This window comes from Beta vulgaris, chromosome 4 (genome assembly GCF_026745355.1).
Source record: "Beta vulgaris subsp. vulgaris cultivar EL10 chromosome 4, EL10.2, whole genome shotgun sequence".
Classification (NCBI taxonomy): Eukaryota; Viridiplantae; Streptophyta; class Magnoliopsida; order Caryophyllales; family Amaranthaceae; genus Beta; species Beta vulgaris.
The window spans coordinates 35,239,368-35,252,986 of record NC_079205.1 but is presented as its reverse complement, the minus strand read 5'-3'; the positions used below and the strand labels follow the sequence as shown (position 1 = coordinate 35,252,986).

The 13,619-nt window shown below is 36.7% G+C and overlaps 1 protein-coding gene across 3 annotated transcripts; it reads right to left on the bottom strand.

The window, feature by feature from the left end:
* Positions 1-616: 616 nt before the first annotated feature.
* Positions 617-10,719, bottom strand: LOC104907616 (ethylene-responsive transcription factor WRI1). 3 transcript variants are annotated; one of them, XM_048643055.2, is made up of 10 exons: positions 9,883-10,719; positions 9,562-9,644; positions 9,169-9,177; positions 8,664-8,752; positions 8,284-8,408; positions 7,733-7,809; positions 2,106-5,064; positions 1,884-2,035; positions 1,424-1,804; positions 617-1,329 (listed from the first exon to the last, which is right to left on the bottom strand). In XM_048643055.2, the coding sequence occupies exons 1-7, from the start codon at positions 10,149-10,151 to the stop codon at positions 4,346-4,348; spliced, it is 1,371 nt and encodes a 456-aa protein (XP_048499012.1). In that variant the 5' UTR covers positions 10,152-10,719; the 3' UTR covers positions 617-1,329; positions 1,424-1,804; positions 1,884-2,035; positions 2,106-4,345. The 3 variants fall into 3 exon arrangements, with proteins under 3 accessions (XP_048499012.1, XP_048499013.1, XP_010694876.1); XM_048643056.2 differs by having other exon boundaries at positions 1,411-1,804; positions 1,884-5,064; XM_010696574.4 differs by having other exon boundaries at positions 1,884-5,064.
* Between the last annotated feature and the right edge of the window lie 2,900 nt (positions 10,720-13,619).

Below are 13,619 nucleotides of genomic sequence, written 5' to 3'. Positions count from 1 at the left end.
TAGGTCCTCAAAAAGGTTTCTAAAACACGAAAGACCCCACTGATGGTAAGTTAGGTCCCACCTGGGAAGGACCATACCAAGTAAGTAAGGTAGTAGGACAATGGGCATATTCTCTTACCAAGAAAGATGGGACACCTATCCCAAGGAGATGAAATGCGACGCACTCGAAAACGTATTATTTTTAATTGCTATGTTTTTTGACCGATAGACATGACGCCTCAGACAAGTATGTTTTTCTTTACCTATATGTTAGTTTGGTATTTCCTTTTTATTTTTCTCTTTCAAAGCCATTATTGACTTAAGCATCGTAGGGACGTTGCCCGTGCCAACGACCAACGCTTCTAACCTTTTTTTTGCAGCACTACTCATACATCAAACTCACATAGGACAACAACTCTAGGACAACTACGTCCTCACGTATTCAAGAGTTGTCCACCTCATATTAGACCTTCTACAGGATATGGTCTATAGGAAAACTATGCAATCTTACAATATCACAACAGTTTATAACTCTACAACATAGACTATACAACTTACAACTGGATAACTGCATATACATTTCAACAACTGCAAATTGACAACTATAAATTCAAAATTAACAACGCAACTTGGCAAATTCACACAAACAAAAGCAAATGCAAATGCAATTGACAAACCCCACCAAAACAGTGGACACGCAGGAAATTGTTCAATGAAAACACAATTACAAACTTGTCCGCCCCTATAGGCAAGACGGTAAAACTATTGTTCAACAAACGAAAGGTAAATATTGTTTTAAATTATGTTCTAATCAAACTATGGTTACATTTTTAGTCTTCTCTTAAGGGTTCACCTCCGCCATCACCTGGTCCGCAGCAGGAGTCTTCTAGTCATCTTCTCCATTTGGCTGACCACATAGGTTGATCTGCTCACCTTTTTTCTTTTTGGAGAGCGCATCACCTTCCTCTGTTAGGCCTAGGCATACTCTTCAATGGCCTGGTCCGGTTCCCAAGTATCAGCCTTACCCTCCTTGAACTCCTTCATCAGCTCAACAGTGGTCTTCATGGCATAATAGATGGCATTGTCGACCAGATCTTCTTCTTTCTTCTTTAGCTCCTTCTCTTTGGATGCCAAGGTTTGGTTTACCTTCTCAAGCTCCTCAACAACTTTTTACTGTTTCTCCCTCTTGAGAGCAGCAATGTCAGCCTCCAAGCGCTCCTTGTTGTCATTCCAGGCCTTCTCCTAGCCCTTCAGTTTGTTCTAAGAGTTGGACAACTCTCCAATCACCCTCTTCAATTCCTTGTGATAGGAGAGGATGTTCTTAACATTGCCCAGGGTGGATTGAAGAGTCTGTACCAAGCAAGAGATCAGGTTAGTATGAATTAAAGGGGTAATATTACTTGACCAAAATTTTTTGTTTCATGGATATACAGTAATATAGTACTTGGAAGGCACACTGGCAGCTTCGGTAGCAGTATTTTCTGGCTTGGCCTTGTTGTGGTGTGCTCTACTTGCAGGAAAATCGGAGCTAATCAATGTACGCCCATAGAGCAGTGACATGCTCGAACTCATTGCCATAATCGCCAAGCAAGGCCATGTTCCAGGCGATTTGGACCGGTAGCAGACGTGGACGCTTTCGGAGAAGGAGTTGCAAAACTTGACGGATGAGGCATGCTCTTGGGAGTAAGCCTAGGGTCAATAGGCTTGACGTCCTGGGCAAGAGCAGCAGCAACATCATGGGCGACCTTTGCCTTCTTGGCAACCCTGGGTTTGATGATTTCCCTATAGGACGTTTCTTTGAGGCTTTTTTTGCTATTTGATATGTCTGCACAAATATGAACCATACATGTCAGTTTTCTATGGAATATGCCCAATCTCATAAAATAGAATGAAAGAAAGATTACCTGAAGACATGTTTCCTGAAGAGGGTTCGTTTATTTGGAGATCCTCTACTAGGGTAACTGGTGCTAGTGAGTATTCTCTTGCTTCCTCACCCAAGTCCAATATAGCCTTGGTTTTTGCCCTAGCAGAATCTTCGTCAACCTCGAGAGAAATTCTTGCAAAGAAACAAGGAGTGAGAAGTTAATCCAAAATCAAAATCCAAAATAAAGAATTACAATTCTTACCCTTAAGCTTCCAATTAGAAAGAAGCCACCCATTATCTTCACCTAGAGAATCTATTTCCACAAAGAAATATATGGTCATCCACCCTCTATCTTGTATGTTAGTCTTCAAAACGAGGGAATGTCGTTTGTTTCGGGTTGACAGGCTAATTCTGCCTTTCCCCTAAATTTTGATGGCATAAGTATATGCCAGATCTCTTAGGGTAAAATTGAACCCTAATCGCTCGGCTAAAATATCAGCAGAGACCAAGACCCTCTAGACCATGAGCATCAGTTGGCAACGAGCAACTTCAAGGTGAGTAAGGAATGTCTTGATTAGAGTAGAGAAGGGGATTCAGGCCCCATTCAAGAACGCGTATTCATAAAAGCACGACCACCCCGATTTGGTCCAGTCGGCTCTCTCTCGCTCTCATGGGTCACAAAGAAAATAGTGGAAAGATGGAAATTCTTGAGCTGACCAGATCTTCAACATCAGAAGTAGAGAGAGGATTTGGTTTGGAGTTTGCGGGTTCAAGAATGTCAAGGGGGAAGAGGCTATGCTCGCTTTTTCAAAATAAGACAAAGAAATATAGACCTCCCCGGCCTTCCTCTTTGAAGTAGTGGTTTTCTTCCCAATTGGAAAAAGGAAAAAGAACAAAGAAAGTATTGTAAAAACAAAATTGGCGTGAAAGACAAGTTTAGAGAGAAAGTTACCTGGGAGAGACAAAAGGTGAAAAGATTGAAAGTGAGTTTGAAAGTGCAAAACTGGGTTAATAAATGAGTTGCAAAAATGGGCAGTTGAATGAAGTGTAATGATGGTTAACTTTCCAATTAAGAGACATGTTGCAGTGATTTTGCGCATTCCTAGGCGCACTAATCGCATCAAGGGGGTAATGGTTGGTTATAATTTTACTTTTGAAATTTTTGGCACAATTAATCAAGCGAAATTAAGGACAATTGTTGTGTGGTAAAAAATCTACCTGTATCTGACCAGATTAAGGGACGTGACGAGGATTAAGGACATGTCCTCATTTAGCCTGCATGACCAGCAAGCACGTGGCGGAATCCAGCATTGAACCAAGTCATAGCTCGTTGAAGCACTTGAGGTAATCAAGTAATCAAGAGAAACTCGCCATAAGTCTACGGGATAGTTAGCTGGAGTCTTTGTCACTTATAACAACTTGTAACAATATTAGCTATATCTTTTATTATAAATAGAGTTTATGTGGCCATGTATAAGGCGTCAGTTGCAATCCACTCTACTCATTCGCTCACTACTCAATATTCTTGTATTTTCTCATCAAATTATCTTCAATACATACGATCTCTAGTTCTTCATTTATTTCTTAAGCATTTAGATTGATTTCCTAAACTATTATTGATAGATTAATCCTATTCGGTGAAATTTATCCAAAACACATGTTACACCCAAAACAGACTCTTTATCTAATGGTAAAAATTTGTATCCAACAACCATGAACATAAAAAATTTAGATTAAACCCCAATGGATGGAAGTAAGATTTCTCCTACTCACAAGGAGCCGATTTGTGTAGCTAATTCATGTTAATTGTTAGACCGTACATGATCTCTATTCAGAAGGGCATTTTTTCTTACTAAATAGCAAAAAAAAAAAAATCAAGAAATCTTATCCCAACAAGTCACTATATTTGGTCCCAAGTACTAAGTCACTATATTGGGCCAGAAAAAAATCTTCAAACTTGTGATTTGTGACGATGTCAATCCGTATAGAAAGAGGAGACAAAAATTATCCAGTGTACTTTCCCTATCCACTTTCCACCCACACAAGACAGCTTCCACAGTCCCTTTACCTAACTTAACTTAATTGACCCGGAGAGTCCATTACCAAGTTAAGATAATCTTCACATTAGTTTGCTTTCAACAAACGAAATCAGAATAATAAAAGTTAGTTCAAAACCCAATACGTTAAAACACAACATGAGTAATTTCTGCATTTTTCTCCTTTCAACACTACGAAAACTTGAATTGATGAAACAAAATTTTTGTAATTTCCCTACAACAGAGAGAGCAATGCCATGTTTGGAATTCTTCCTATCCACTCATAAGTCATAACAGCATCAATTTACCACCTAAATTAAGGTTAAAAAAGAAGCCTAAACAAACCTCAGCAAACACAATGCTTATAGAACTACAACGAAAACCCGAAAACAACATAACTAAACTAAAAACACGAACAAGGGGAAGGGGAAAAAACAGTTATTAGAAAAGAAACGCTCTTTGAGCGTTACAATTGACATGAGACTAAGCTAGTTATTGAAGAAGGTGATGATGGAGACGACGAAGAAAAATAAAGTGAATTTTCCTCTACCTTTGGCAAAGTCTCAATCTTCTTATCTAAATCCTCGGAAGTTTTAATTATGGTTTCACAACCTATGACCTCTGTGCCATCAAAGAAAGTGCCACCCATACTAATCAAGTTTCCTTCCCCCTCGAAGATCATATCAATATTATCTTCAAAACCCGTCTGATCAAATAAATCAAGCAACCTGCCATCTTCTTCGAAGGGGATATCGGGGACTAAGAGGGGGTCGTAAACTCCCACATCCAAGCAAAAGCTCCACGGGTTTTCTCGGTCATCCTCTGGCCGATTCATCCCAAGCATGGACGAGTGATCATCAATGGAATTAATAAGCTTAGACTCCTCGAGCTGAGATGGGATTACCATATGTTGTTCCTGTTGCTCTATATCTGCTAAATCTCTGTGTTTCGCTACTGGTTCTTGAAGTTCTTCCTCCTCTTCCTGTTGTTTTATTTGTTGTTGTTGCTGCCGTTGTGGGGTTATGGTTTTAGTTTGCTTGGGATTCGGTTGTTGTGATTGACCTTTAGGCAAAAGATTCTTTACACGCCCAATGTAGTTGCTAATGTCGAAATTAGTTACTGCATTTGCCCCTCTGTACTCTATTGCAGCCAGATCATACGCTGCTGCTGCTTCTTCTTGTGAACCTTAAGTGAAGATGATGCAAACTGTGTTAGCAGATGCTAGCAAAATTCAAGGAGTAATGGAGTATGTATATGATTTAAAGCTTTAGTACTAGGGCAACTGACTCATGTTTTGCTGCCACAAAAACTGCTCATTGCTCGAAGTAAGCTACATTACAAAAATGGAGATGAACTCTAGGATTTGCAACAGAACTTTTTAATTTTTTTTAACCAAAGGAGACAAAAGAAACAGTCCCCTGATAAATTAATTAATGTTGGAACCAAGAATTGAAACCCATAGCCACGGCCACCAAGACGTTATGTTACCCAAACTCGGGTGTTTGCGTCGGACACGGGTAGATTTTGAGCGTCCAACTCAACTATTTCCGAACATCCGACTCAGCCAATTATTAACGAAAACCCATAGTTTCAGCCAATATGTTGACAGTCTTGACACCATATATAATAGAGTATTAAGTATCCGGCATAGCCAAGAGTGTAACTTTATTCTTTTATGAACTTTATTAGAAGTAAAAGAAAGTGAGTCTATAGTAGCTCTTATTCTAAGCATCACAACGAATTTACTTGGACTTTAATGAACTTATTTCTCCTGAAACTTAATTTTGTAGGGTGAAAAGAACCAAGCCAAAGAACCAAGCCTTGAAAATGTGTAACTGAATCTAAACCTCAAAATCATACTATAAGGCTTCAAATTATTAGCAAAACTATGTATTCAAGTTCTGTAACACCCTTTTGATCTGTATGACAACAATTTCATAAACTTTAGATATGGATATAGACAAAGAGACATAAATACCATTAAAATTGGAGACGGCGTAATGGGATTTGTCTCGTTGTCTATGGTGTCTAATTTTGACATAAGATTTTAGGCCCCCCATAAGAATGAAACAAAAACAAACAAAATATAATTTGTAATAAAGAAAAAAGGGTTTTCTTAGGGATAACATCACCAGGTAAGGAGATATGCTAAACACAATCATCATAAGCAATTTGAATAATAGTGAGATCTAGTCAGAGGTGAACTTCCAAAATAAGATGTGCATGAAACCAGTCCACATGTGACCCATCCAACTAGCTAGTATAAGTTGTTGATTATAAAGTATAAACCCATCCTTCTCAATTCTCATAGCCCCCCTCAGGCCCTCACTTCCCCTGTAAAGGGGAGGAAAATCAAAGAACTTTTAAAAAAATAGAAATCTTTAAATAAGAAAATTTGATGAAAATCCAGAGCAAGCAAATATGGGTGAGGGACAGATTTATGAATTTAATTTGTTTTGTTTTTCTTTTGGAGAATAATTTTTAGCATGATATCCCCCAACTACTAACAAGACACCTTACCATTTAAGGCAGGAGATTTTGCCAACTCAAATGAAACATGGGTGAGGGACCAAATAAGCAACAAAAAGTCTTCTAAAATCGGTGGAATGCTTAGATAATATTGTCCCACTTTAATAGTACTTCTATAGCCCCTCAACTCTCTCTTTTGTGTATAATTAATATTACGCGTTATTAACAATCAGTGGATTGTGGAAAATTTTGGGACAAATGATCAAATTTTATAAGGAAATAAGAAAAAAAAAAAACACTCAATTTTCCATAGAGTATCAATCGACTCATAAGTCATAACTCAAACATAGCTTTGCCCCTGCTTTGAATCACTCTTTAACCCAAAGGAACAAACTTTTACATGTCCTTTACTATCCAAGGAGTAGTACTTAGTTGAACCTATTCTTGCCGCAATTTAATCACTAAGTTAAGACTTACAGCTAAATTGTCATTTAAATAAACCCAGGAATATTGTGTATCATCAAACAAGTCACAAAAAAAAGATATTCTTCTCTCATTAATTTGTACATGAAGCTCCCATGTGCTCTAAGTATAGTTGAGGAATACAAGATGGTAGGCCAACACTAGCATGCATAAAGTGGCCCTATGTAACATATAAAAGTTTTCACATATCTTTATATTTACCGCCCTTGTTTTTTTAGTGCTCATCTCAATATCTCTTAAAAGCCTATTTCTCAACTACTCAGATTATCTATACGTAGAAAGACAGAATTTAGGGCCTACCCAGATACCAGTAATCTCAAATCTACTTCATTACTTAAGATTGATTTCTTTCTTTTCTTTTCTTTTCTTTTCTTTTTCCTGTTGTTCCCTGATGAAATTGACTTTATTTTGTCCTTTAGGTAAGGTGGGGGTGCATAAGTAACTGCATATGTGTATTAAATCATGTGTAACAGGGTTTAAGCAAAGATTAGGAATCTTGGTGGATCATATTCTTCACCAAAACCCTACCTAATAAGTAATAAATTATCTTAATAATAATCTTCTTCAGAGTATCAGATCAAGCAACCCCTTCCCAAAAGGGATTCACATTGTTAGACTCACGTGACGCCACGTGAGTCCGCAAAGGCAAATATTTTAATTAGTGACAGATCTAGCGTACCGTACTCACCCCCTTTCCTTCATATCATATTCTTTTAGTGGCATATATACATGATGATCACAGAAAAGTGACCAGACCAAACGGTTCTGTCCAAATATTAAGTATCTTTGTCCCTCTGATTATGATAATCACGCTGTCTGACCACATATATGCGTGTGTGCTCGTGATCCTAAATCTCATCAAACGAGAGCGAGCACAAGAGAGAGAGAGGGAGGACATTACTGAAAGTGCCCAAGTAGAGGTATTTGTTCCCGAAAACGCGCCCAATTCGTGCCTCCCATCTTCCATTGTGATGATGCCTACAATTACCAAATCAGAAAAACAAAAATTGCAAAATTAGACATGCAAAGAGGTCACATGACCCATAATTTTCACGAAAAGACAATATGAAGAATTCGAACTTTTTGACCATCTTTTTACGTTAATCCTACCTTTACATATTCTAATAATAATCCTGAAAGCAAACCTGTAATCATTCATTTAGGATTATTATCAGAGCACGACATCAAAGTTGGGATTATTCTGCATTAGGGTGCGTTCTCTTCCCTTAAAAAAATAAGTTTAAGAGGTATTGAGGTTCGATCATGTGTAAAACATAAGGTGATATTCAGATTAGGTCCAATCAATCTCTAACAAGTTCCATTCAAATGAGTATAGAAGAAGAGAATGCACCATTTATTCAAGATTGTCAATTTTTAGTAGCATTCAAGTAAAAAACTTCCTAAATTGAAAACAAAAGATATATATCTATATCGTTTTCCGCAGAAATGTACCTAGCCACACCACGGTATTTAGAGACACCTCTCGAAAATCCGCTACTTCTTCGTCTCAATGATGCCAAGTATTCTTCCTTGGTTGCATTTTGCATTTCTTCAACCTCTTTTGTATAGTTTTCTATCTACATTGAGTCAAACATACCATAGTGTAATTATTATAATTCAAATATTGTGACTACTTTTAATTACGATATGAACATTGACAGCACGACCAACATGTTGGGGAGCATGAAGTGGAAAGAAAGTGGTGCAAGTCGCAAAATTAGATTAACAATTAACACCACTGGAATTGACATTTGACAAGACCTTCTAAGTTATGAAATCAATTGTATAAATTAAATGATTTAACTTAGTTGCTCACAAACTTAGGTACTCACAGGAAAATTTAATGTGGTCTCTGGTCCCCAGTACTTAAGTGCCGCCAGATCGTACGTCCGCGCTGCATCTACTTCACTATCATATGCTCCTGCATTATCCACCCCACAAGTACTCCATCTCAGATGACGCTGACTTACAATAACTTATTATTAAAAAACAAGTGTTTTTCATTTATTTCAGAATGAAGGAAGTAATTTTTTTTCCTAATACAATAGTAACTTATAGCTTTATAAAAATTTAAAAAAAAAAACCCATTTTTTCAATAATAATCTTGCATCATTACAAAAAAAAAATTCAAAAATTGGACACAGTATATTCGAAAATAAAGGAAAATGACGTATTAACAAAATCAAGGAAAAGAAAGGTATAAAATCCCGTGAATGCCAACATTCAAAGTAGTGCATGTGTATTTTTTATTTTTATTTTTTAATTTGAATGTTGTAAAAATATGTTACATTTTTTAGGACAAGATTAAATCAAAATATAAATGAGATTCAAACTTACCCAAATAAACTAAGGAGCAGGAACCGGAGGAAGATGAACGTTGTGGGAGATAGTTAGAGAGACAAAAAAACGCACACACAGTCAGCAGATTGGCAGAACAACCTCCGAATAACGTCAACACTTTTTTAAAATAAATAAATAATTAAATAAAAATCATAATAATAATACGACAAATTGAATTAATTAGTTAATTAAGTAGTAAGAGAGAGTACTACAGTATCATTATCACCAACCTTACACTACTCAATAAATTAAAATTAATTAACCGAGATTACGGATCTCCATGAGAATACTTACCATTTCTTTTAATTACATGAATTTTTTTTTAAAAAAATAAAAAAATATGAGAAACTTTGAAAATTAAGAGAATTTCAGAATTATTTATAAATTTACCTTGTCTTCCTTTTTTGTTTTGAATGCTATTCCAAGAACTTTTATCCCATAAATGAGCTTCAAATCTTCCTGTCCATCTATGTCTGCAATTTCCACCCACAAAAAAACCCAAATTTCCCACATGCAAATTAATCAAAGTTCATATGACCAACTAACAATAATTAATAACAATGAAAAAAAGAAAAAGACCCAATTAAACATTAAGCTTAAACCCCATTTGATCAACTCTAAATTATTTTTTTATTAAAAAATAAGAAATTGAGATTGAGAAATGAAAAACCAATGTGAATAATTGAATTTCACAAAAAGAAAATGAATTACCTTGTGACACCTCTGTAAATAGAGCTACGACGATTAGCAGGGGGGTTAATGGGACATTTTTGGGTTTTAGGATTAACAGAAACTCTTTTTCTTCGAGTTCTTTTAGGCTTAGGAGGTTTTTCATCCTTGTCATTAGTATCATCAATTAACTGATTATTACGATGATGATTATGACAATCAACGACACATGAAGACGAAGACGACGACGACGGCGACGAAGGCGATGCAGCAGAGGAGTCTGCTGCATTAGTAATTGACCTCTTCTTCATCCTACCTCAAAAAAAGGAATTTCAAAATTTACAATGCAGATATAAAAAAAGACAGAGAATGAGAATGAGAATGGTGTATGTTTATTTATGTAGTTTTGATGGAAATTGGAAAAGTATAGTTTTTCTCAGTTTTTGGTAGATTTATATATAATCTTTTGTGTGTGTGTGTTATACAAGAATGTGGTTGTGTTTTATGTTTGGAGGAAATTAATAATTGAGTATGTTTGCTGGAGATTTTTGGTAAACCTAAGGTAGTTTACCAAAACAAGGAGAGACAGATGAGTGAGTAATGAAAGAGTTTGAAGAAAAAGAGGGAGAAAAAGACTAGTGTTTGTAGAACAGATTTTGCTTCTTTTTTTTTTTTTGCTTTTTTTGGAGCTCAGGTGATTGAGGGGAGGTTCTAAGGGGTTTTAGGCTGTTTTTTAACTACGGGGTAGGGTTAAGGGTTAAAAATTAACTCGTGTAGTTCTAATGTTGAAGCCTAACACTTGGCTTAAGAGTTCAATTTGTTACAGACATGCTACCAATCAGGTTTTGCTTGATACAGTGTGTAACTTTTGGATCCTTCTTGCTCCTTTTTTTCATTTCAAAATACTAGAAAATTTGTTGCTATATTAGTTTGTCATACATTAAGTAACATTAAAGGTGATTGTATATTAGTTATTTGATTAATTGGGAAAAGTATTATGGGGGTAATGTATCCAACAATAAAAGTAGTAAATGATCTCGTTGTAATGTATGAAATGTTAGTCATGTTAGAGTGAAAAAGAGATAAGAGGTGAAAGAAAAGAATTTTGATTGGATTATCAAAAACTTATAATGAAATAAGGGCATGTTTTTCAAAATTTATTTTCTTTTTATTTCAGTTCAGTTCAATTCAGTTCAGTTCAGTTCAGTTTAGTTCATTTCAATTCAATTCGGTTCAGTTGCAATCAGTTTAGTTTAATTATTTAGTTTAGTGTTCAATTTATTTCAATTCAGTTATTTTATGCCGAAAAGAACATATCCTAAGTAATAGAGGTTGGGCTACATTTTGTTTTTTTTTTGCAAATAAAAGATTTTATTACCAAAGAGAGAAACAAAGATCTCAAAGCTTACAACAAAAGAATCAACAAGCTAAGAATACAAATGTTACCAAGTTTAGCTTGGCTCACTAGGTAAAAATTCCACCTCATGACCTCAAGGTCAAGGGTTCGAATCCCACCAAATGAGGGGCACTTGGAAAAAAAAATCCCTTAAAACTCCTCCTCCTACCAAGTGCCTAGGCCTTTAAGTTGGGCTTTATGCGAGAGTAGCCCACAGGTTATACATCTCGAAAGAAAAAAGAATACAAACAGTACATTACAAAATTCCTAAGCTTGTGAACACCACATGTCTTTGAAACATCTGAACTAGTACTAGCTTAAAAATGTCACTATACCTCATTTGCACATTCTGAAATTTTTCTTGAAGTTCATAGCTTTGTATATGAGATAGACGAAGCCCATTATAAGAAGTGATTCTTACGTCTATTCCCATCATCTCTATTAGAGGTGGTAAACTGATCATACGGGTCGGGTCATATTTAGGTCAACTTTGTGTTTATATCGAGTTCATTCGAGTACGGGTCAATCTTTTGTCAATGAGCGGCATATCGGGTGCGTGTTTGATGAGACTGGTCAACATCGGTTGGTTCAAATTGATTCAACTTGGTTTGGGTTGGGTCTATTCGGGTAAAATCGACTTTCTTTTCTAGCAAATAAATAAAATACCTAAATTAATATTTTGAAAAAAATATTCCATTATTATTTTGAGGTCGAGCTCAAATCATTATTGTCAGGCAACGTCAAAACGGGGAGATTCGAGTCGGATTATCTTCGGTATCTGATCATATTCGGGTTCATTCGTCTTTGTGCCGGGTTATTTCGGGTGGTTACTTTCGGGTGAAACCCATGTCTCATGTCAAGTATCTCGGGTCAGCTCAAGAGGTATGGGACTATTTTGCTGGCTATAATCTCTTGCATTGCATCTATGTTTGCTGAGAACCAGACACTATGCACTAGTGGAAAAAACTTTAACAAACACAACAAAACATATGTCGTTCACCCAAAATCGAATTCGTTTGTCCCATAAGTTTTCCGTGCAAATTGTAGAATGACCCAACTGATCCGGTCCAACCTAAAAGTCGGATTATTTAACATAACATATCCGGTTTTAGGCTGGGCCAGTTGAGTTGGGTCACGCTTTCTTATTTAATGTATGTTCCCATACGACCCACGAAGACCACTTAAATACATTCCCTCTTCCCCTTTCATCCTCTAACCTATCCCCCACAAAACCCTAATTGAAGCCCCCCCCCCCCAAACCTCCTTATCGTCCCCTCTCTCCTCCCTCTTTCCTCTCACTCACCACCATGTTCGATCTTCTCCGTCTTTCCTCCTCTCATGCGAAAAACCAATAAACCATCTTCGAATTTTCTTCGCGAAAAAACAACCACCATCTTGGAATTTTCTCGATTCATAATGTTGGAAGATTTTGTCTCCTCTCTCATCAATCGCCCCAGTCACACCTTCTCACCACCTAATTTCGTCTCGTCGCACCAAATTTCGTCTCCTCACCACCAAATTTCGTCTCGTCGCCCCCTCATCACCCCAAGTTGCAGAGTCTCGTCGTCCAATGACACCACCCCTCCTCTCGTCGTTCCAAATCTAGGGTAAGCTTAATATTTAGTTTTTTTGTTATATATTTTACTTGTGGTATTTTGGTGTTTATTTGTTTTTTCGTAATTTAGGTTTATATCACTTTCATTTTTGGAATAAATTTGATATTAGGTTTTCATGAACTTTTGATTTAGATTTCATTTTGTTTTTGTAAATTTTGCTTGATTTCCTGTTAATGTAAATTTGTTACTAGTTAATTTGTGGATCTAGGATCTTATTTTTGTAATTTTGAGTTAATGTAATTTTGTGGGTAATTCCACTGATTTATTTTAGTTCGGTAAATCTACTATGTTTATAATATTAAGAATTAATGTAATTTTCTTACGATTTTTAACAAGTGTAATACAAATTTTTGACTGTTCTCTCGCAATAATACAAACTTTTAATTATAATGTAATAATACAAACTTTACATCAAAAGTCCTCCAATAGGTCAATGTGACCGTTTACTTGTAAAATAGGTAAGTTTTCTAAAGAACTCCAAAATCTCTTCCTCCTCCCCCCTAGCCAACCAACTAAAACCCTCCCCCTCCCCCCACCCTCACGTCCACCCCTTACCCCACCCCCATCCCTCCACGGATGAAACCACCCTCACCACTCACTCCCACATTATGAAACCGCCTTCCCCAACCATGAACTGTCCCCCACCCGAACTCAACTCCTCTTCTCCCACCTCGAAACCACTTCCCTAGACCCACCCCCCCCCCCCCGGTTTAGGGTTTCTCTACCACAGGAACCGATTCCTCACTGCCACCTCCTCCACCACCACT